General features: G+C 37.1%; 2 protein-coding genes across 2 annotated transcripts in view; one reads left to right on the top strand and one right to left on the bottom strand.

Moving 5' to 3' along the window:
* Positions 1-11,364, top strand: part of LOC115209626 (protein mono-ADP-ribosyltransferase PARP14-like) — a 40,656-nt gene extending 29,292 nt beyond the window's left edge. Inside the window, exons 3-5 of the mRNA XM_029778081.2 lie at positions 4,713-4,846; positions 5,531-5,708; positions 10,361-11,364. Coding sequence (XP_029633941.1) covers positions 4,713-4,846; positions 5,531-5,708; positions 10,361-10,626 — 578 coding nt within the window. The 3' untranslated portion in view covers positions 10,627-11,364. The remainder of the gene's footprint in view (positions 1-4,712; positions 4,847-5,530; positions 5,709-10,360) is intronic.
* The window catches only part of LOC115211065 (protein mono-ADP-ribosyltransferase PARP14-like), a 554,188-nt gene that overhangs the window by 297,038 nt on the left and 233,077 nt on the right, over positions 1-24,073 (bottom strand). The window lies entirely within an intron of this gene.

Below are 24,073 nucleotides of genomic sequence, written 5' to 3'. Positions count from 1 at the left end.
CGTCTAGGCAACTATAAATAAATAAAATAGCTAAATACTTCAACACAATACTTATTCATACTCCCACACACACACACATACAACCCACATTCACGCTCTAGAAAACGGACATCACTCAAAACTATGAACGGAGAAATGGAATAAATGGAATTAAAAATTATATTCACTTGGTAAAACGAACACTACTTAAAAATTATGAATGAAACAATGCAATAAAACAACAGACATCGCAAATAGACACAAATTACTACGAATTCCTTAACAAACCTACCATGATAAACCAAAACTCATAAAAAATATAATGAAAATCTCCCTTTACTAAACTCTATAACAAACCTATATAGCAATCCCCCTAACCTAAACATTCACACAAATACACACACGTAACCACACACCCACGACATATACAAATACCCACACCACTTACACATACCAATACATACATATAAACCTCAACATATACTCCAAAAACCCACTCAACCCCACACAGACAAATAAACACAAAAATTATGAATGGATTCTTTTATAAAACTACCATGATAAGCTAAAACTCACAAAACAGAAATGATAAAACCTCCCTTTACTAAACACTATAACATACTTATATAGCAATTCCTTTAACCTATACATTCACACACAAAAACACACGTAAACCACACACCCATAACAAATACAAACACCCACCCCACTCACACACACCCACAAGTACATATAAGCCTCAACATATACACCAAACAAAATTACTTTACCAAGGAACTTAACATATGTATAAAAAGTATAACCGCTCTGGAAACGAACATCTCTAAATTAATGAATGGAGAAATGAATAAATGGAATTAAAAATAATATTCACGTGGCAAAACGAACACCACTCAAAAATTATGAATGAAACAATGTAATAAAACAACCAACATCGAAAATAGACAAATTACTACGAATTCCCTAAAAAAACCATGATAAACCAAAACTCTTAAAAACATATAACGATAAAACCTCCCTTTGCTAAACCCTATAACAAACTTATATAGCAATCCCCCTAACCTAAACATTCACACACAAATACACACACGTAAACCACAGACCCACGACTTATACACATACCTATACTAACTTTAAACCTCCATATACACCAAAACCCACTCCCTCCCACACAGACAAATTAACACATACATCCCAAAACCTAAATAACAAACCCATATACACATTCACACACAAAACACACACACACGCAAAACACACACACACAACAGATACATATACTCCCTCACATATACGCATATACATACTCACTAAACTCGATATATACAACAATATTTACACACCCCACTCATACAGATAAATAAATTATACAACTAAAAACTCGCACACAATCTCATATACATAAACACTCCTATGAAAACAACATTAAATACATCGTAATTAACCAGAATATCAAAATAACAATATGACATAAGGATAAATAAAATACATACTTACAATTCAGTGTCAAATTATGAAGTGAAAATATACTAGCATTATGACCCGTCGTTGCTGGGTTATAGTACTAGTGCATGTATATATGTGTATATATATCTGTACATATTACATGTACATCTATATATATACATCTACACATAAAATACAAAATATAAAGTTATATCTTGATATCGCTAGTGATAACAATACTCAAAATATATAACAAACTGGATCTTGCAATTTCGATCAATTGTATCTTTTCCTCCCTCTTGTATAGAAGTGTGGCTACAATCCAGCCTACCTCTACTTCTGAGGGGACACTTTAAATTTTTATCTGGGATGTAGGACGTCCCAGATATAAAGGTGAAAATAAAATATTTCCACTTTGCAAGGTTCGAGTCGAGTACTCCCTTGCATGCTCTGTTGACTTGAACCTTGCTTCTATTGTGGCGATTTACCGCGACTATCTTTCATAGTCGCACCAAGACACTTTTCGATGGTGCTTTCCTCCAGGTGTTCAAATCTTTTTTTTCTCTACATTGTATACGTTATAGACAATAGTCTTTTCTTTAATTTAATTTTTTATTTTGTCTGGTGGTGTTATCCTAGATTCACCGTCTTTGTCGGTAATCAATCCGAAATAGGTTTGTATTTCTTCCATTTTAATTTTAATGATTTCGCGCCCGCTGACGGCTGCAGCGAAATTCCTTTTTGGACTTTCTTCTATCGAAGGCATTCTAACGAAAATGCTTCTGTGTAAACGGTGAAAATATTGTCAATTTCCCCAAATGGGGATACAATTCAATTTTTAAACAATAACCAAAGCTCCTTCTCCCAAAGGGGGAGGGTTACAGTTTACAATTATTTAACAAATGCAACACAACAACGTTTCCCTTACGAGGAACCAACAAACGTGATAACAATAGTTAAACAGTAATAATAATAAGAAAAGGCAGTACGCAGTTGAAGCTATAGTCCTTTATGTATAATAGTCCATCTGGACTATTCCATTTCTGCACGCTAATTTTATTTTCAATTTATTCACATTCATGTGAAACCACTTATTCAAGTTCAAGTCATTGATGCAATTTTATACCAATTGCTATTTTTACTTTTGTTATGTTACGATTATATTATACTTTAGTTTGATTTTAATTATTACTTACTACATATAATACAATTGTTACTATTTTTTATTGTTAAAGTGAAAGTATCTGACATAAAATAGAGAAATCTTTTTTTTTCGCTTTTAACACGTAATACTGAAATAGTGGAGAAGATATGATATTGCTATGGGCTCGCTCTAGGCAAGAAGTTGAACATGTTTTTTGCCCATGAAACTACATAGGCCCCAAGTAAGGCATGTGTAAAATTTGAATGAAATTGTTTGTGTAGTTCTCAAGTTTTAGGGAAACACACAGACGGACGGACAGACAGACAGACAGACACACATTCTCAGTTTTATATATATAGAGATATACATGTACATAATCATACATACATACAAAGTGATAGAATAATGTGATCCCTAAAGATCTTAACACAGGAAGTTACGAAAGCATGCTTGCAACTTGTATAGGTGACAAAAGGGGGATAACATATGATGAACAAAGTTTATTATCTGACATATTATACACTTTGCCCCATATCAAAATAAATGGAAATTTGAATGCGATAACTCTTGCTAAACCATGTGGTGTATAGTGGTGCTCATCGTACTGAAGTTACCATCTAACTATATACACAGATATATATTAAGAAAAAGGAAGTAGTCAGAATACTGGATAATTATTTATTTAGGGCTTTCATATTTTTTTGAGATATTTATCAAGAATCATTTAGTTACAGAAAATTCATGGTTTTATACATATGAGGGTTTGTTAAAAAAATCTGGAGTTGAATTGCAAAGAGAAAGTTCTTTTTATTTTGAATCTATGTATGTGTGTATAAGTTTTTGTGGTGAATTTTTGGAGGCTTGGTTAGACAGATAAAAAGAGCAAAAGAAATAAAGAAATGAAAAGATAAGAAGGAAGAAAGAAAAAGAGAAAGACAACTTTCCTTTCATTTTTTTCTGGGTAATAACCAAAATTCTGACTACTTCCTTGTTCTTAATACATAAAATCTATACACCACTTCAAACAGTATATATATATATATTGTAGTTTCAGCTCAGAGCTGTGGCCCTGCCATTTTGCTACACTGTTATTATTGAGAGCTTCCTCTAATATGTGGCATTTGGTGACTAAGAGAGTTTGATATTGCTGCCCTCATTTGTACCTCTTGCCACGAGATAGGTTTCTTTGGGACTCTCAACAGGAAGAGATCCAGTTTTCATTTGAAAACGCCTACATTCACTTTGTGTTGGTCCCTCAGGTTCTTTCAGAGAATAATAAAAAGCTGTGGGCCCTTGAAACCCAGGCTTTTGCAGAAGCTGGTCCTGAAGCGTGATGGCATTGCTGGGATCTTTGGCACTGTGCAGCGTCGTCCCGTTCTGGCATTGGTGTAGCTGTCAATGCCAAAATTTGGCACAATTCCTTCCAGGATCTTCCAGACATATATTACTGCATACCTCTCCCGTCTTCTCTCCAGGGATTAGAGTCTTAGCTGTTTCAACCTTTCCCAGTAGCTGAGCTGTTGCAAAGAGACGATCTTCTTTGTGAATCTTCTCTGGATTGCTTCAAGGTCCGCTGTTAATTTTACACTGTTGGGTGACGATTGCTGGGAGCAGTTGTCCAGGTAGCTGAGGATAAATGTGTACACACACACACACTCACACACACACACAAACACACACACATATATATATACATATACATATATATATACATACATGCATACATACATACATACATACATTTATATACACACACACACACCACACACACACACACATATATATATATATATATATATATATATATATATCTGAGGCCATCATCATCATCATAATCTTTTAACATCTGTTTTCCATGCCAGAAATGGGTTGGATGGTTTGATGTCAGTGCTCTAATGTCTGCTTTGGTAGGAGTTCATCACCACACCCACTAGCACCACCACCATCACAACCATTATCTCACCAACACCCCCACTACAACTATTACTAGACTACAGTGCTGTGTTTTATATTTCAATATTTGTTGTCTAAACCCCAAAATTAGTCAAAATATTCCTGCATTGTTTTTTTTTTAAACTTTCAACAGAAAGGGTTCATAATTTTATTTTAATTCTGAAATATTTGATTTCTGTTTGAACTTTAGAACCAATCCCAGATACATGGTCACCAATGGAAGATGGGGAATTAATTAAAATTGTTCCAGTCAAAAATGGACCAGAATATGATGACATCCAGGCCACTTTCAGTCGGAATTTGCCTTCCTATCGTATAATCAAAGTTTGTATTTTCTACTTCTATTTATTGTTTGTATAAAAGATTTAAATCTCATTACATCAACCTATTTTGGATGGCTTATTGTCATCATCATCATCATCATTGTTAGCATAGGTTGGCTGGTTTGACAAGAGTTAGCCAGCTTGAGGGCTCTCCAGGCTCCATTTGTCTGTTTTGGCATTGTTTCTATAGTTAGATGCCTTTTCTAATGACAACCACTTTACATGGCACCAGCACACATGAGCCTGCAAGATTAGGATCTCGCAGCTGAGAAAGGGATGTAGAAGATGTGCCTGTACGCATAGTTGGCCATGATATTACTTAGCTCAGCAAACTGTCAAAGTCTTGGTTCCTTGTCATCTCTGTGAGGCCCAACGTCTGAAAATCCTTTCTCACCACTTCATCACAGCCCAAGTCTCACTGCCATGTCGCATAGCTATTCATACACAGGCATCATGCAACCTGCCTTTATTCTGAGGGAAAGGCCCTTTGTTACAAACAAAGTTTGAAATATTAGGTTTAGCTCTGAGCTTTGGCCAACCCATTTTTATTCTAGCCACTACACAACATTTGGTATCAAATAAAACCAAAAGCAGATAAGGTTGGTGGATTTCACCACAAACGTTATTTCCTTGTCAAAGAAGTGAACTGATTGTTTTTTCATAAATGTATTTTCCTTTTCTACAGATTGAGAGAATTCAAAATAAAACATTGTACCAGGGATACCAAGCATTGAAAAGAAAATTTGAGGTAGAAAATCCAAACATTACAAATGAAGTTGATGGCCTTTGGCATGGTACTGCTGAAGGATCTATTGATGGAATAAATAAATCAGGATTCAACCGTAGCTATTGTGGTAAAAACGGTAAGTATATTATAATCAACATCATCATCATCATCTACCCACCCTTCCTATTGTCCTGAGCTGGACAGTCACTCTCCACATTGATTGCTGTTTAGAATCCTTTCTCACACAGAGAGGACAGAGGAAGACCAAAGGTCTCGGTCGTTAGTCATTACCTCTGTGAGGCCCAAAGTTCGAAGATCATGCTTCACCACCTCATCTTATGTCTTCTTGGGTCTACCTCTACCACAGGTTCCCTCCACAGTTAGAGTTTGCCACTTTTTTACACAGCTGTTCTTGTCCAAACGCATCACATGACCATACCAGCACAGTCGTCTCTCTTGTACACCACATCTGATTCCTCTTATGCCCAACTTTTCCCTCAAGATACTTACACTCTGTCGAACATGCACACTGATATTGCACATCCAACGGATCATGCTAGCTTCATTTCTTTCAAGCCTACACATGTCCTCAGCTGTCACAGCCCATGTTTTACTGCCATGCAGCACAGCTGTTTGCATACAGGCATCAATCTGCCTTTCACTCTGAGAGAGAGAGAGAGGCCCTTTGTTGTCAGCAGATGTAGGAGCTCTATGAACTTTGCTCAGCCTATTCTTATTCTCACAACTATGCTCTCAGAGCATCCAACTCCGCTACTGACTTGGTCACCTAGGTAACGGAAGTTATCAACTTCTTCTAGCTTCCCCCACTGGCATGTGATGGAGTCTATTTTCTGTATATTTTTAGTGTTTATTGTACTTTTCCACTTTTCACACACAAAAGATATTTTCTCTGTTTTAATCATTCTCTGATATTGCTGCACCTTTTATGAGTCCATAGCTTACACTCTGTACATCTTATGGAATTTCTACCTATGCCTCTTCTATGGATAGAGCAGGGCTATCAACCAGAAAAAAATTGTAATTTGTCTGCTCCCCTACTTACTAAGACTTTAGTTTTGCTAAGTTAATTTGATTCTAGTCCTTGTTTCCACACCTGAAATTTCTTCTCTAGTTCTGGTAGTGATTCAGCTATAAGAGCAAGGTCATCAGTATAGAGGAGATCCCAGGGGCAGCCTGTCTTAAATTCTTCTGTTATTGCCTGGAGGACTATGATGTGCAAACGGGGGCTGAGGACTGATCCTTGATGAACTCCAACTTGTTGTCTGAATTCCTTGTTATATTTATTGCTAACTTTCATCTTACTGACAGTTTCACTGTACATGGCTTGTACAGCTCTCACCAACCACTTATCTGCCCTGAGCTCCCTCATTGACCACCAGATAAGGAAGCAGACAAAATCCAGGTACAGAAGTTTAATTTTGATTAAATACTTCTGCAGTTGCCTAACCAGGAATATGGCATCAGTCGTGATCTTTCCTGGCACAAATCCAAACTGCATTTCATCTATGCTAACTCTCTTCCTGATTAATTGAGGTGTGACACTTTCTGTGACTTTCACCATTTGATCCAGCAATCCGATGCCTCTGTAATTATTTGTGTCTAAGGCATGTTCCACAATTGACAGCTCTAGTGAAATGCTTAGATTTATCTTTTAAATACCCAGCAAAAGGCTGCAGCAGGTTGAATCTTATGAGCTGTATTATGACCAATCAGCATGTGGCTTCAATGTCACAGTTTGGTGGGTGCACCAACTACATTCTAATAGTATTTTGACCTATCAGTATGTGGCTTAGATGTCACAGCTTGGTAGGTACATCAAAGATTCTTTACTTTGACTGCACCTAAAGGAATAATTGTTTGGCTATATTTTGTAATGTTGTAAACAACATTCTTGTTTTCATTGAATTCTTTTGTTATTATTCCAGAAATATTTACATTTCAATTTAGTCTATGGTCATATGCTCAGTGCTACTACCATCCTAATCATCACCTTTTTTTTTTTGTTGTTGTTAGAGGTGGTAGTGGTGGTATCAGTGGCTGCAGCAGTACTATTTATTATTATTATCAGCATCATCATTATAATTATCACCATTACTATAACTGTCCATTTAAAACAGGTTCGAATTTATCAATAGAATTCTTTTCTCTGACTTTTCTCTCAAGTTTACTTGTGTTGTATAGTTTACAGAATGGAAATATTATAAACATTTTCTACTTACATGTTGCCACTTGGTTGTTTAAAGGGATCTGATCAACATATGTCTCTTGGTAGATAAAGCAATTAAAGACATGAAGACAGGGAAAGCCCCCCCCCCAGCCCTTCAGGAATCACTGCAGAGATGCTTCAAACATCTGGTGGTGTAGGTTATGGTCTAGTCACCCATATAGTCAATCAGTTGGTCCATGAAGGAGCCATACCCAATGACTGGTGTAGCAGCACTATAGTCAACTGCTACAAAGGTAAAGGTGACATATTACATAGGAATAATAAGGCGGCGAGCTGGCAGAAACGTTAGCACGCCGGGCAAAATGCGTAGCCATATTTCGTCTGCTGCTACATTCTGAGTTCAAATTCCGCCAAGGTCGACTTTGCCTTTCATCCTTTCGGGGTCGATAAATTAAGTACCAGTTAAGCACTGGGGTCGATATAATCGTCTTAATCCATTTATCTGTCCTTGTTTGTTCCCTCTGTGTTTAGCCCCTTGTGGGTAATAAAGAAACCATTAAATAGGAATAATTACAGAAGTATCAAATTGTTGGTTCAAGTGATGAAAGTTGAGGAAAGAGTTATAACCCAACTAATCAGGGAGAGAGTTAGTCTAGATGAGATGCAGTTTGGCTTTGTGCAAGGTAGAAGCACCACTGATGCTAAATTTCTGGTAAGGCAACTGCAGGAGAAATACCTAGCCAAATACCTCTGTACTTGGCTTTTGTTGACTTGGAGAAAGCCTTTGACAGAGTCCCCCGATCTGTTATCTGGTGGTCAATGCAGAAACTAGGAATAGATGAGTGGTTGGTGAGAGTTGTATAAACCACGTACAGAGATGCTACCAGTAAGGTGAAGGTGGGCAACGAGTACAGTGAAGAATTCAGGGTAGAAGTAGGGGTTTACCAAGGATTTATCCTAAGCTTTCTCTTGTTCCTCATAGTCCTCCAGACAATATCAGAGGAATTAAACACAGGCTGTCCCTGGTAACTCCTCTATGCCGATGACCTTGCTCTTATAGCTGAATCACTACCAGAACTACAGAAGTTCCAGGTATAGAAGCAAGATCTAGAATCAAAGGGCCATAAGAGTTAATCTAACCTTTGGACACATAAAAGGTGCAGCAATATCAGAGGAAGGTTAACAGGTAAAACAGCTTTTGTATGTGGAAGATGCACTCGTACAATAAACACTGAAAACGTACAGAAAATAGACTCCATCAATTGCCATGGAAGTAAGCTAGAGGTAGTAGATTGCTTCTGTTACCTAGGTAACCAAGTTAGTAGCAAAGATGGATGCTCTGAGAATAACATTAAGATGGGCAAAGTTCAGACAGCTCCTATCCGTGCTCACAACAAAAGGCCTCTCCCTCACAGTGAAAGGCAGATTGTATGATGCCAGTGTATGAACAGCTATGCTACATGGCAGTGAAACATGGGCTGTGACACCCAAGGAAATGTGTAGGCTTGATGACATTGCACTGGATGTGCAAAGTCAGTGTGCATGTTCGACAGTATGTAAACATCTTGAGAGAAAAGTTAGGCATAAGAGGCATCAGATGTGATGTACAAGAGAGATGAATGCACTGGTATGGTCATGTGATGTGTTTGGACGAGGACAGCCATGTAAAGAAGTGCTGATCTCTGTGGTAGAGGTAGACCCCAAGATGACATGGGATGAGATAGTGAAGCATGATCTTCAAACTTTGGGCCTTACAGAAGCAATGACTAGTGACTGAGAGCTTTGGCAAAAGGCTGTGTTTGAGAAGACCTGTCAAGCCAAGTGAAATCAGTTGTGGCTGATGCTGGTGTCATTTAATTGGCACCCATGCTAGTGGCACACAAAGAGCACCTTTTGAGTGTTGGGCCTCACAGAGGCAGTGATGAAGACCTTTGTCCTTATGATGTGCTTGAGAAGAAGAATCATCAAGCCAAGTGAAATCGCAGTTGTGGCAGATACTGATACCATGCAAATGGCACCCATGCTGGTGGCACAAAAGCACCTTCCAAGTGTTGGGCCTTACAGAGGCAATGACTGACACCTTTGGCATTATGTTGCACTTGAGAAGAAGACCCATCAAGCCAGATAAAACCACAGTCGTGGCAGATACTGGTGTCATGTAAATTGCACCCGTGTTGATGACTTGAAAAAACACCCATTACACTTTCGGAGTAGTTAGTGTTAGGAAGGGTGTCCAGCAGTAAAAACCATGCCAAATCAGACTGGAGTCTGGTGCAGCCTTCCACCATGCCAGCCCTGGTCAAACCATCTGACTCATGCCAGCATGGACAACGGACATTAAATGATGACGATGATGTTGATGAATTTGGACATTTTGAGCCTACACTCTTCAACAGAAAGGAATAAGAGAAAATAACCAAAAACTGAATATTCAGTGTTACTACTGTTTTAACCCTAGGTAGATCTGCCAGCTGGTTATAAGTGCAGCCTGTACCCTGTATATAACTTTACTTGTAGTTACTACTCTCACCCTTTATTGAGATTTTACAACTAGCTACTTTGCTTATATATTTATCTTTTTTTTCTTTCTTTATTTTTAGCCACCGCATTTGGGAATGGAGTTTATTTTGCCAGACGCATCCGTTATTCTGCAAATGATAAATATTCTGTTCCTGACGCTAACAAAACAAAGAGAATATACAAATGCAGTGTTCTTGTGGGAAGAATGATGCAAGGACACCGGAGATTAAAAGTTTTACAGGATTCTTACAATTCTGCTGTTGATGATATTCAAAGACCCAGGATTTATGTTGTTTTCCATGACTTTCAGGCATATCCTAATTATTTGATTACATTCTCTGTTTGAAAATGAAGTCTTTCGTAACACTAAAACTATTCAAATTTGTATACGCTGAAACTATGCAGACTTGTCACACTAAAACTACATGTAATCAACAGTATCTGACCTTGATTGTTTTTGCACAAAATAATTATGTGTGAGCAAAATCCATATGGTTAAGTAACCATGTCCTTCATGAGCATGTGCAAAAACTTTCATGCCTGCAGTGACACATTGAGTACAGACGTGGAGAGTGTGCTGTGTGACTTTCCTTTTTTGAGTGAAGATAACTGAGAGCATTGAGCAAAGATACTCAATCAAATTCTGCCCAAAACTTGGTGATACGCCAGCCCAAACTATCGAGAAGATTCAGGTGTTTGGAGATGATGCCAGGGGGAAAACACAAATGAAGGAATGGTTCAGCCAGTTCAAAGATGGCTGCACCTCAGTGGACAGTGAGCCATGAATATGCACCACAAGGTCAGACAATTAACAAAGAATACTACGTGGGTATTCTTCATCACCTTTGTGAAACTGTGTGACAAAAACAACCCGACCTGTGGGCAGCAAAGAACTGACAACTCCAACATGACAATGCACCCACTCCTTCTACCTACATCGTCCAAGCATCAAGCAAAACACACCACTTGTTCATCAGGCTTCCTACTTCCCAGACTTGGCTCTGTGTGACTTTTCGCTGTTCCCAAAGCTCAAAATAACATTCAAAGAGGGAAGATTTGAGTCAACAGAAGACATTAAACAAAATTCAACATCACAGCTCTACGGAATCCTCAAAAGTGGTTTCCAGAAATGTTTCCGGCAGTAGCAGGAACACTGGCTGAAGTATGTAGACTCCCAAGGCAAATACTTTGAAGGGGACGAAATCAAAATGGTGAATCTTTTAATAATACTTATTTTTTGGATATTTTTTGACTACACCTCATATTCAGATTTTTAACACTAAAACTATTCAAATTTGTAATGGCTCAGTGGTTAGAACATTGGGCTCCCAAACACGAGGTAGTGAGTTCAATTCCTGGTCTGGGCTGTGTGTTGTATTCTTCAGCAAAACATTTTATTTCATGTTGCTCCACTCCACTCAGCTGTAGAAATGAGTTGCAATGTCACTGGTGCCAAGCTGTGTCAACCTTTGCTTTTCTCTTGGATAACATTAGTGACATGGAAGAGGGAGGCTGGTACTGATGGGTGACTGCTGGTCTTTCGTAAGCAGTTTTGTTCAGATTTGTGCATTGGAGGAGAACTTTCTAAGTGCAGTCCCATGGTCATTTATGAGCAAAGGGGGTCAAATTTGTAACACTAAAACTATTGAACATAAAATTTTGTGAATTATTTGCACTGTATCATCATGTTATGTTAACATTTTCGATCTTTTCTTTTTTACATCAGAAATAATTATTGCTTAAAATAAAATAAAGGCTGCAAGTTCAAATCTTGTTAAAACTTAATATTCTATATTGTATTTAAAAAAATAAAACATAAACTTATTTATGGCATGGTAGACATTGCCCTCTGATTTTGGAAATGTGATTTTAAGATGAAAAAATTCTTCCTTCTTACCAAAGCCTTGTTCACATGATCAGACAGAGCCCATCTGGTACACATTAAATGCTTATCAGACACAATTGGTGAAAAAACCAGTGGAGTATTCATGCTTACCATTTTTGAGTAAAATTACCAGATAACAGCCACCCTCTTAGTGGTTTAATACTGGGTATTATTAGGATACAGAACACTATTGTCATTACTTTCACCATCTTTCTTGGAATTCTCAACTAGTATCATGGAAAATGTAGGGTAATTCTCAAAGTGTTTTTTTACAGAATAGTCTAACTTCCATGTTGCAAAAATTGCTTGCCCTTCGTGATCTTGTATGATGGGGGTGAGGTCATCCCAGATTAGTGACCCCAGGAACATCATCATATGTAGAGCCAACCAGGTTCATTAGTACTCCCCACCCCCATTGCTGGTGGTCCTGTGCCAGCCCTACTGTACATCTTCCAAGGTAACATTGAGTCACTGGAGATTTTCTTTAGCCATATTCAGCTATTTGGTACAGGGTCTGCCACAGACCTTTCCAGCCTGCAGCTCTTGCATTGAATGGGAGTTAAACTTTGGTAGGATGATCTAATAGGAGATGGAGGACATGCCTGTACAGTGCATGCAAGTCTTTGTTGGAAACATGCAGGTAACATCTGGTGTTCTCATTGGTTCTCAGGGTTCTGCTTCTGAAGCCATCAATCCTCTTTGCCAAAGTCTTCAAGAGGGGCCTCATTTCTGCTCCACAGAGGAGAATGGAGAGGACAGATGCATTGTAGATGTGGAGCTTTGTCTTCTGGGAAATAGAGCAGTAGCACAGGAGGGGGCTTCTATAGGGAGTACATGACCCCAGTGGCAAGCCCACATCTGCAGTTAATCTCCAGTGTCAGATCTCCATTGTTGGTGACTGTAGAACCCAGGTATATGAAGGAGCTAACAAACTCCATGGCATCAGGCCCGGTGTAGAGTGGGGGAGGATCCAGGCCATCTCTGACATGCATCAGCTTGGTCTTCACTCAACTCACGTGAAGTCCAAGCCTTGTTGATTCATCTCTGTAATTGGTCAGTGTGTCCCTGAGCTGGTCAACTGAGTTGTTGAATAGGATGGTATCATCCACATACTTCAAGTAATGCGAGAGACCCACTCACAGACCTTGATCATCAGATAAATAATGATACAGTCAAAGAAGTTGAGAGTGACCATGCTGTCCTCTTTGCAAGTCAGAGTCTTTCACATTCACCCACATGCATCTCTCCGAACTGCAATAGAGCCATTGGAACAGGGCGGTGATCTTGAGAAGTGTACCAACAAGCTTGAGGATTTTCCAGTGGAATATGTGGTTGATGATGGTGATGTAGAGGTGGCAAATCTTTGCAGAACTACCAAGATCTTTCAATGATGAGACAAAGGCAAAAGTACAGTAGGGGGTAAATCGATTTGGCATGAATCTGGCTTGATGTAGGCAGAATCTACTTCTAATGGCAGGACAAGCATGGCTGAGAAGGATCCTGGTGAAGAGCTTGCTTGAGATGGAGAAGAGAGTGATGACTCTGCTGATGAGTTTGTGGCCATTCTTTTTTTTTTTTCTGGAAGCGGAGGATGATGCTCTCGATCCAGTCATCTGGGAGTTGCTCTGAGACCCATACATGGTTGCTGATGCAGAAAAGAAGAAGTTTGCCAATGTTCAGTGACACGAGGTCCAGAGAACTGAAGTATTTTGGATCGCAAGACAGTCTGTGAGAGAAAAACCGTGATGTCATAGGAGAGAAATGTGTCTTCATGGATGAAGGTGCCCTTGCGTTTAATGATTCTGCAAAGAAAGAGGCTTGGAGATGCCATTATGAAAGACTGTTGAATGTGGAGAATGAATGGGAAGGAGAGTCTACCAAAGGTTGACCCAGTAGAGGAACCAGCTACCTGAATCGATAGTACCGTGGGAGATAAAGCAATTGAGGATATGAAGACAGGGAAAGCACTTGGCCCATCAGGAATCACTTCAGAGATGCTTCAAATATCGGGGTGGTGTGGGTTAGGGTCTTTCACCTGTATCGTAAATCAGGTAGTTCACGAAGGAGTCATACCCAATGACTGGTGTAGCAGCGCCATAATCAACTGCTACACTGGTAAACATGATGCATTAGATAGGAATAACTACAGGGGTATCAAATTATTTGATCAGGTGATGAAAGTTACAGAGAGGGTCATAGCCCAACTAATTAGGGAGAGAGTTAGTCTAGATGAGATGCAGTTTGGTTTTGTGCCAGAGAGAAGCACCACTGATGCTACATTTCTGGTAAGGCAAATGCAGGAGAAATATCTTGCCAAAGATAAACCTCTGTACTTGGCTTTTGTTGACCTGGAGAAAGCTTTTGACAGGGTCCCCTGATCCCTTATCTGGTGGTCAATGTGGAAACTAGGGATAGATGAGTGGATGGTAAGAGCTGTACAAGCCCTGTACAGGGCTGCTGTCAGTAAGGTGAGGGTTGGCAATGAGTATAGAGAAGAATTTTGAGTAGAAGTAGGTGTTCACCAAGGATCAGCCCTCAGCCCCCTCTTATTCATTATAGTCCTCTAGGCAATAACAGAGGAATTCATGACAGGCTGCCCCTGGGAGCTCCTCTATGCTGATGACCTGGCTCTAATAGCTGAGTCACTGCCAGAACTGGAGACGAAGTTTAGGGTGTAGAAGCAACATCTAGAATCAGAGAGCCTTAGGGTTAACCTAGCAAAAACCAAAGTCTTAGTAAGCAGGAAGGCTGTCAAATCACAAACCCCTTTGGGTAGATGACCCTGCTTTATCTGTAGAAAAGGTGTGAGTAGAAACCATACAATGTACCCAGTGTAAGCTATGAACACATAAAAGGTGTGGAAATAGCAAAGGAAGGTTAAATGGGAAGATAGTTTTTGTGTGTGGCAAATGCTCAGTGGCAATGACCACTGAAGAGGGACAAATAACAGATTCCAACACATGCCAGGGGAAACACTAGAAGTAGTTAATAGCTTCTGCTACCTAGGTGACCAAGTCTGTAGCAGAGGTGTAGCGACTAGAGTAAGAATAGCTTGATGTGTAATGTCAGTGTGTATACACAACAGAGTGTAAGCGCCCTGAAAGGAAATTTGGGCATAAGAAGCTTCAAATGTGGTGTGCAAGAGAAACAACTGCGCTGGTATGGTCATGCGTTATATATGAATGAAGACTGTGAAGAAGTGCCACTCCCTACCTGTAGAAGGAACATGTAGAAGAGGTAGACCCAGGAAGACATGGGATGAGGCGATAAAGCATGACTTTCAAACATTAAGCCTCACAGGCAATGACAGGAGACTGGGACCTTTGGAGGTGTGTTGTGATTGAGGAGACCCGGCAACTAAAGTGAGATGGCAACCACACATGCCCAGCCCTGTTAAGAATACCCCTGATGCATCGGGAGATATGATATGCTTGAGAAGACCTGTTGAGCCAAGTAAAAGCAATATAGCTAGGGCCGGTGCCCCTGGCTGGCTCCCATGCAAGTAGCATATAAAGGACCATCCAAAGTTGGTCGATTCCAGGTTCGCCTGACTGGCTCCCGTGCCAGTGGCACGTAAAAAGCACCATCCAAACGTTGTCGATGCCAGGTCCGAATAACTGCCCCCCATGCAAAAGGCATCAACCAATCGTTACTAATGTCAGTACCTGCTGAATGGCTCTTGTGCCAGTGACATGTGAAAAGCACCCACTACACTCACAGAGTGGTTGGTATTAGGAAGGGCATCCAGCTGTAGAAACATTGCCAAATCAGATTGGAACTGGGTGCAGTCGCTGGCTCTCCAGACCTCAGTCAAACCATCCAACCCATGCCAGTATGGAAAGTGGACGTTAAGTGATGATGATAATCTCTCAAGATTGGTATTTAGATAGTGTGTTACATATCCCAGGGTCCCAATAATATATATTTTATAATATATTATTATTATTATTATTATTATTATTATTATCAGGAAATCAATATTAGAAAATTCTTCAGAAAGATGTATACATGTGTAAAATAATTGTTGTATTAAAAATATAAATATATATAAAAATATATGTATAAGTATAAATATATAATAATGACAGTTTAAAAGTTTTGAATTAAGTATTTAAAGCATTTTACGATCGTTTCACAGAAGAGTTGTCCCTATAATGGAATCCTATATTGATAAGCATTTATAGACAACTCCTTTGCTCTTCAAAGATATAAAATTTGAATTTTGTATAGCATTTCGAATGGTAGTTTTTTTTAAATTTGAAGTAATACTATAAAATGGTGTTTGTTTGAAATTTAAATTAAAATTAAAAATTGCTGCTTTTGATTTTGGTAAATACATAAATACACTTTAGTATGAGTCTTTAAATCCATATATACTTCCTTGGTTAGTCTTCTGTAATAATCCATAATAGTTATGTGTAAAATCCATTATATTGTCTTGTATTCCAAATATAGGATTCCATTATTCTATATTATCAAAGTATAGATAATATAGAATAATGATAAAATAGAATAATTTGATAATATAGAATAATGGAATCCTATATTGATAAGCATTTATAGGTAACCAATAATTACAGGTATAAACCTGAACTTGTAATCAGATAGAGTAACTACAGATTTCTCAATAGTCCAGTGTAAATATCCTCTTTTTCACTGATCTTCAGTTTTATGTAAATGTCCGCTGTGTAGCTGATTTCTACAACTGTGCACAGTTTCTCTTCTCTATCCCAAATCATTATATCAGGTCTGTCGTGTTTACATTTTATTGAGGTTTTCACCAGAACATTCCATCAGTATTCTTTTTTATTATGAGTGGCTATGGCTTCTTCCATACTGTTGGCTCTTACTTCTTAGACTGACGGATTTCATTATAGTGTCCTAGCTACAACATCATGTCTCATTGGCACATAATACCATGATAACATTTTCAGACAACTTATGATGTAGATGATATCTTCAGTGTGAACTCCACAAAATCTGCATCACTTGGTTTTTCCTGCATCTCTATCCCTTTTGTGCATCAGGTACTTGGTTGATATTTCTTGTTCCTGGATTGCAAAAGCATACCCTTCAAAGTGGGAGGTTTTAATCCGGTTGTTGGTCCATAATAAACTGCTTTGATGATCAATGTTACTATCATCACGGAGCTTTCTACTGACATATCTATGTATGTATATCTCTTCAATTCTTTAATCATTATAAATCTTCTACTGAGGTGGGAGCTGGTTTTCAACAAAGATACAGGGTTCCATCTTTGGGATGTATTGTTGGTATGAATATGAATTCATAGTATGGATCTGGAGGTTTGTCCTCTTGTCCTTTGATTTTCAAAAAGATATTTATATCTTCAGGGCAGCTAACCTTTATGACGGTACATACCTTTGCCCCTCTGTCCCAAGCAACAAAATCTGACCTGCTATGTTTACATTTGACAGAAGTTTTGATGGGAATATTTCATAACAGAGGAATTTTCTAAGTTTATTTCAAGACAGTTATTTTTTTTTGCAGATGGCATTGAAAATTGTTTTAGCGACAACATTGTGCTGCATAGGGAGGTAGTACCATGAAGACATTTTAAGACAACTGCTAATCACATGCATGATGTCTTCCACTGAAACATGACATAGCCTACACATGCGGTTGCACTTTGGGATGACAAGAGCATCACTGTCACTCTTGTTCACCAGGTACTTTGGGGCAATCTCCTCTTTCTGGATTGCAAACACGTAGCCTTCAAAGCATGATGTGATGTAGTGGTCTTCACTCAAAGGCCGTCTGCACTGATTTCAGGCCTCCACCACCTTCATTTCTTCTTAGGTAGAGTCTGTCCACATCACTGTTTCTTTGGAAGTTCCCGGTTGGTGTCAGGATTTTGCAGGTTTTAATATGTATGGAGTGGATTTCCTCTGCAGACCAATCAAGTATCCCAAATGTTGGGGGTCAGCACTGGTATTGCAAATGCATTGTGGGATATTGTTTTGTTGCTAGAGGAGAGTCCTGACTACCATATTGTCCTAAGTCTGGTGTAACATTCTCAGGTCACACTATTTTTATTCTCAGTGCTTTCATATATGTGCCCTAGGTATTTGTAACATTCTTTATGTGGAATGGGGAGATAGAGAGACTGTTGATGCACAGGTTTGGGGTTTGGGGAACTGACTTTCCTCGTTCTATGACCAAATACAAACATTTCTGTTGGCCAAATTCCATGCCTATATCCGCTGAAAATGTTACTAATTCCAGTTTGTATTTTGGCATTGTCAATGCTTTTAGCATAGATCTTGATGTTGTCTACAAAGAAATTATGAGTTTCATTGATACTTCTAGCAGTTGAAGATCCTAGTATGTAGCCATTTGTTTTCTGCAGTAGGAACGATTATGGATTCAGTGGCAAAAGGAAAAGAAGTACAGAAAGACCATCTCCCTGGAATATTCCCTTTGAAATGCCTTTACTATCAGAAATAATTATTGTGTTCTCTGTTGGAAGGGTGAGAACTGTTGTCCATGTCTTTGTGAGTCTCTCTACAGAGACTCACAATTAGAGTGGAAGGTACTTTTGCCAGGTGTAGGCACTTCAACAGCCATGAATGAGGGATAGAGTTGAATGCCTTCTTATAGACAAGCCATACTGTCACAAGATTTCTGTGTTGTTTTCTTATTTCAGACAGTACAGCTATGTATTCTCATGCATGTAGTTACATACCTAGACATGCTCATAGATATTCAAAGGATAAACTTCTGGAAAGTTTTACAGTTCCAGTGTTGGACTGGATCTGTAGTCTCCAAATCAGCTTTCTCCTTTCTGGTTTTGAGAAGCCTAATTTCTCAAGATTGGTATTTAGGTAGTGTGTTATATATCTCAGGGCCCCAATAATTACAGTTACAAACATGATTTCGTAATCTGGATAGAGTAACTGAAGATTTCTCCATAGTTCAGCTTAGGTATTCTCTTTTCACTGACCTTCAGCTTTATGTTAACATCTGCTGGGTGGTTAATTTCGACAACTGTGCATAGTTTCTCTTCTCTATCCCAAATCATTATATCAGGTCTGTTGTGCTTACATTTTATTGAGGTTTTCACCAGTACTCCTTTTATAATTATGAGTGGCTATGGCTTCTATCAAATTGTGGGCTCTTATTTCTTTGTCCTGGGGATTATTCTTCGAATGGATTTCATTATAGTGTCCTAGCTACAAACATCATGTCCCATTGGTAGATAATACCGTGATGACATTTTCAGACAACTGCTTATGATGTGTGTGATATATTGGTGTTAATACCACAAAGCCTGCATCAGTCATCACATTTTACTGCTTTTCCTGTTCTCTATCCCTTTGTGCATCAGATATTTGATATTTCCATTTCCTGGATAGCAAACACATACACTTCAAAGTGGGAGGTAATAATTGGCTATGGTCGATGATGTGGATTGCTTTGATGATCAATTTCACTATCATCTCAGAGATTCTACAGACATTTCGACACATCTCTGCATACATGCAAGTATGTAAGTATGTATGTACGTTTGTATGTATGTATGCTATGTATGTAAATTTGTATGTATATATGTACGTTTGTATGTATGTATGTACATTTGTATGTATGATGTATGTATGTACATATATATTTTTGTATGTATGTATGCATATGTGTATGTATGTATCTGAAAAATAAAAGAAATTCTAGGAAAGGATACCCTTAGCCATTATCAGAATTTCCTTGAAGAAATGAAGGGATTTATAATGACTGTGGGCATATTTGCCTCAGTTTGGTGGGATTGAAAGGCCATCAATGCAGTCATCTTAAAAAAAGCGGTTGCCAGCTACACTGAGTATGAAATGGGAAGGTTTGTAGAAGAAAGGAGTGTGCCTCCTCGTGAGAACTCAAGCGCCAATGAATATGCACAGCAAGGATGAATCGCAAAAGAGCTCCAATGTCATTCACACTTACCAACAGTGTCATAAAGAATTTAGATCTTTGGCTGGACTGAACAGTTATGTACGAGCATCCCTATGTAGGAATTTCGTTCAGGCGATGACAATACTCGAACACAAATTGGCAGCCATCATGTATGTATGTCATTATTCAGTTTATTCAAGATGTCTTGCCAATAGAGAAGGAACAGGTTTCTAATCTAGATCCAAAGCTCCTTCATTGGAATTTCAACATCAACAATAAGGTATTTTTGTTTGTTTGCATGTATGTATGTTTTATCATTCAACTATGGTAGCAGCTGAATAATATTCTTAACAGAGCTTTTTTGTCAAAGTTGGCGTCTCTAAGCAGTCTCACTAATTCAGTTTAATAGAAATCAAATTTAGTTTGTTAAAGGAAAGAATTCCTTTTGTACCCCACCAAAATCCTCCTTTGTTTTATTTATTTTATAGAAACCTCCATTTTTGTGCACAGAGACTACAAATCTGGAAAAAAAAATTGGCAAAAATGGGTATTTCAAAATTTCAATCCTCTCACCACCAAATCTTCATTTTTGATTTTTTTTCCGAAATGATTCTGAAAAAAATTTCCCCAAACTTTTGTAAAATCTCAATAAAAAAAAAATTACCCTTTGCAATCTACGGCATAAACATGAAGTTTTGAAACCCTTTCGCCATTGCACATGCATGACTGCTATGCTAAAAGTGAAACTCTGGAAGTGGTGTGGTGATGGGTGGGCGACATAGGGAAAAGTTTTTTGGAATTTTTTTAAATCTTTGGTGTTTAAAATGCAGTCAGCCTGATTCTGTCATTCGTTTCTCTTTATGATTTCCAATAACTTTTAAATACTTTGAAATCAAAATTGGGTGTACATGGCAGAGACGTACCCCACCTACTCCCATACATTAAATAAGCCTTCAAGTAGTCTATTCACATGCTAGAAATAACAGCAAATCTCTACAAACTCTTTTACATATTTTAAATAAATCTTTTTACATATATGCTCATATGGCCTAGAAGTCAATTATATCGGAAATGTTTGGAAAAAGTTATTCCTAGAGGTGGGGATGAGTTTCAACAAAAATCTCATACTGGTCAGCTTTGTATCTTGGCGATAAAATTTCAGAGAATTTCCTGCGGTAAAAAGTATTATATATATTGTGTTGCAAAAAATTAAAATAAAGTATTCAGTTTTTCACAACTGAAATGGTGGAAATTTCCTGTTTTTTTTTTCCTACAAAATAAAACTTGAAGGGGCATTTACAAAAAATGTGAGTACTTTCCAGATCTAGTTTTTTTCCATTCAAAAAAATCTGCTTTTTGTAGAAGACAGTAAAATAATCTGAAAATTGGCTATAATAATGTAGCATTCCAGTGTCATTGCTTCGAAGATATGATGTTGTGGATAAAAAACTCAGAGAAAAAAGTTACAGAGGTTTAAAAATCGAAAAACCTGGGTATTTTTTGCCTATAGCGAGACAAGCAGTGTCAACTTTAAGGTTGTACTCTGGAAATGTAGCATCTCACCTGTTCAGTGTAGGTTTGTAAATAAACAGAAATACCTAATAAAATAAACATCTATCATCTGGATTTAGTCTTTCTCATTCATTGATTGTATTTTTTAAAATTTCTTAAAATTTGTTATATTAATACATTTGTCTGCATGTATTTACTTTAGGTGTATTTCAGTATTATGTATACCTGCCATGTATTTATGTACATCATTAATATATAAGTGTGTGTGAAAAGGGGACGTCTGTCTCTTTGGAGACACCAAAGTTGAGTAACGTTTTCGTGCTTGGATTTGTAAAACAATAAGAATAAATACACTAAAAGCACAGAAAAGAGAGTAGTAACACACAGAAGTCCAGAAAAATATGTAATATACTAACACAGAAAAATTAAAACAAAACATGAGGGGTGAAAAGAATCTTGTGGTGTGAAGAATCAATTGTAAAAAATCAACATCGAACAATGTGCGTCACAAACAACAGGAAAGTGGACCACGAACTCGCAGACAACAGTAAAGTGAACCACAATGCAGCACCCTGTTGTCATGGTAACAAGCTGTTAATGCCACACTGTATGTTGATTGGCTAAAATTACCTAAATTTCCAGCTTTAATTCCAAATAACACCAGATTCTTTAATTTACGAGATAAAGTAATTGGTGATCGTAATCAAAATTCAGAGTTGCATGGATACATCAAAAATGAAAGCAATCTGAGCAAAATTAAGGGGGGGTGTGTGATTGAGAAAGACTAGATCCTACTGAAATAACAGCAAAATCTCCAAAAACTCTCTTGACACCACCCACATATGCATGTGATGCACATACAACACGAATTTATTGAAAATATCAAAGAAATTTCATGTTACATACCATTGAAATTATATAGAGAATAAACCTGAGAATTATGTTTACAATATTGTATACTGGGATCCTTGTATTCCATTGCTTGTTTGACTGAAAAATGACAGAAAATGAAACGATATGAGTGCGCATGTACCATACCTGAAAAGGAAATCAGTTGACATAACAAACAAACAAAAATTAAAAATAAATGAACACTTTATTGTAACTATTGTAACAGTATTTGCGATAAAATAATGAAGAAAAATATTTGATTGATCTAATCATCTTTCTGCAAAGATTATATCAGAGAAATTTTTCGTGGTGAAATTGTTTATAAGAGAAATTCGTTTACTAACCAAATTATGTTATTAAAATGAATGATCTATAACAGGCACAAGAGTGGCTGTGTAATAAGTAGCTTGCTTAACAAACCATATGGTTTCGGAATCAGTCACATTGTGTGGCACCTTGAGTAAGTGTCTTTTACTATAGCCTCCAACCGACCAAATCCTTGTGAGTGGATTTGGAAACTGAAGGGAGCCTGCTGTCGTGTGTATACATATATATATATATATATACGTGTGTATATATATATATATATATATATATATATATGTATATATATATATACACGTGTATATATATATATACATCTACTACTAATATGAGATGAAGTTTTCTTACAGAAAAAAGTTCAATCAAAAAGTGGCAGCATACTAAAATAACTTCGAAGGTTAAAGTTATAAACAACATATAAACAAGGGCAAAAGAAAAAGTAATCCATGCCTATTTTAATCGTCAATTTCCCCATCATATTATATACCCACTACAGAAATACATTTTGCTGAAATCAAGGAAAGCAAGCCAACAGAATTTTTTTTAAATTCTGGTTTTAATTCATAATTCTTCCTTTTAAGTATTCGTTCTATCATAATTCTTCATTTTTAGTATTGTTTTTATCATAATTCTTAATTTTAAGTATTCTTCCTATCATAATTCTTTATTTTAGGTATTCATTCTATCATAATTCTTTATTTTAAGTATTCTTTCTATCATAATTCTTTATTTCAAGTATTCTTTCTATCATAATTCTTTATTTTAAGTATTCTTTCTATCATAATTCTTTACTTTAAGTATTCTTTCTATCATAATTCTTTATTTTAAGTATTCTTTCTATCATAATTCTTTACTTTAAGTATTCTTTCTATCATAAATCTTTATTTTAAGTATTCTTTCTATCATAATTCTTTATTTTAAGTATGCTTTCTATCATAATTCTTTATTTTAAGTATTCATTCTATCATAATTCTTTACTTTAAGTATTCATTCTATCATAATTCATTATTTTAAGTATTATTTCTATCATAATTCTTTATTTTAAGTATTCTTTCTATCATAATTCTTTATTTTAAGTATTCTTTCTATCATAATTCTTTATTTTAAGTATTCTTTCTATCATAATTCTTTATTTTAAGTATTCTTTCTATCATAATTCTTTATTTTAAGTATTCATTCTATCATAATTCTTTACTTTAAGTATTCATTATATCATAAATCTTTATTTTAAGTATTCATTCTATCATAATTCTTTATTTTAAGTATACTTTCTATCATA

The sequence above is a fragment of the Octopus sinensis genome, linkage group LG1, assembly GCF_006345805.1.
Source record: "Octopus sinensis linkage group LG1, ASM634580v1, whole genome shotgun sequence".
Lineage (NCBI taxonomy): Eukaryota > Metazoa > Mollusca > Cephalopoda > Octopoda > Octopodidae > Octopus > Octopus sinensis.
The sequence above is the reverse complement of the archived record's forward strand: the minus strand, read 5'-3'. Positions and strand labels throughout refer to the sequence as shown.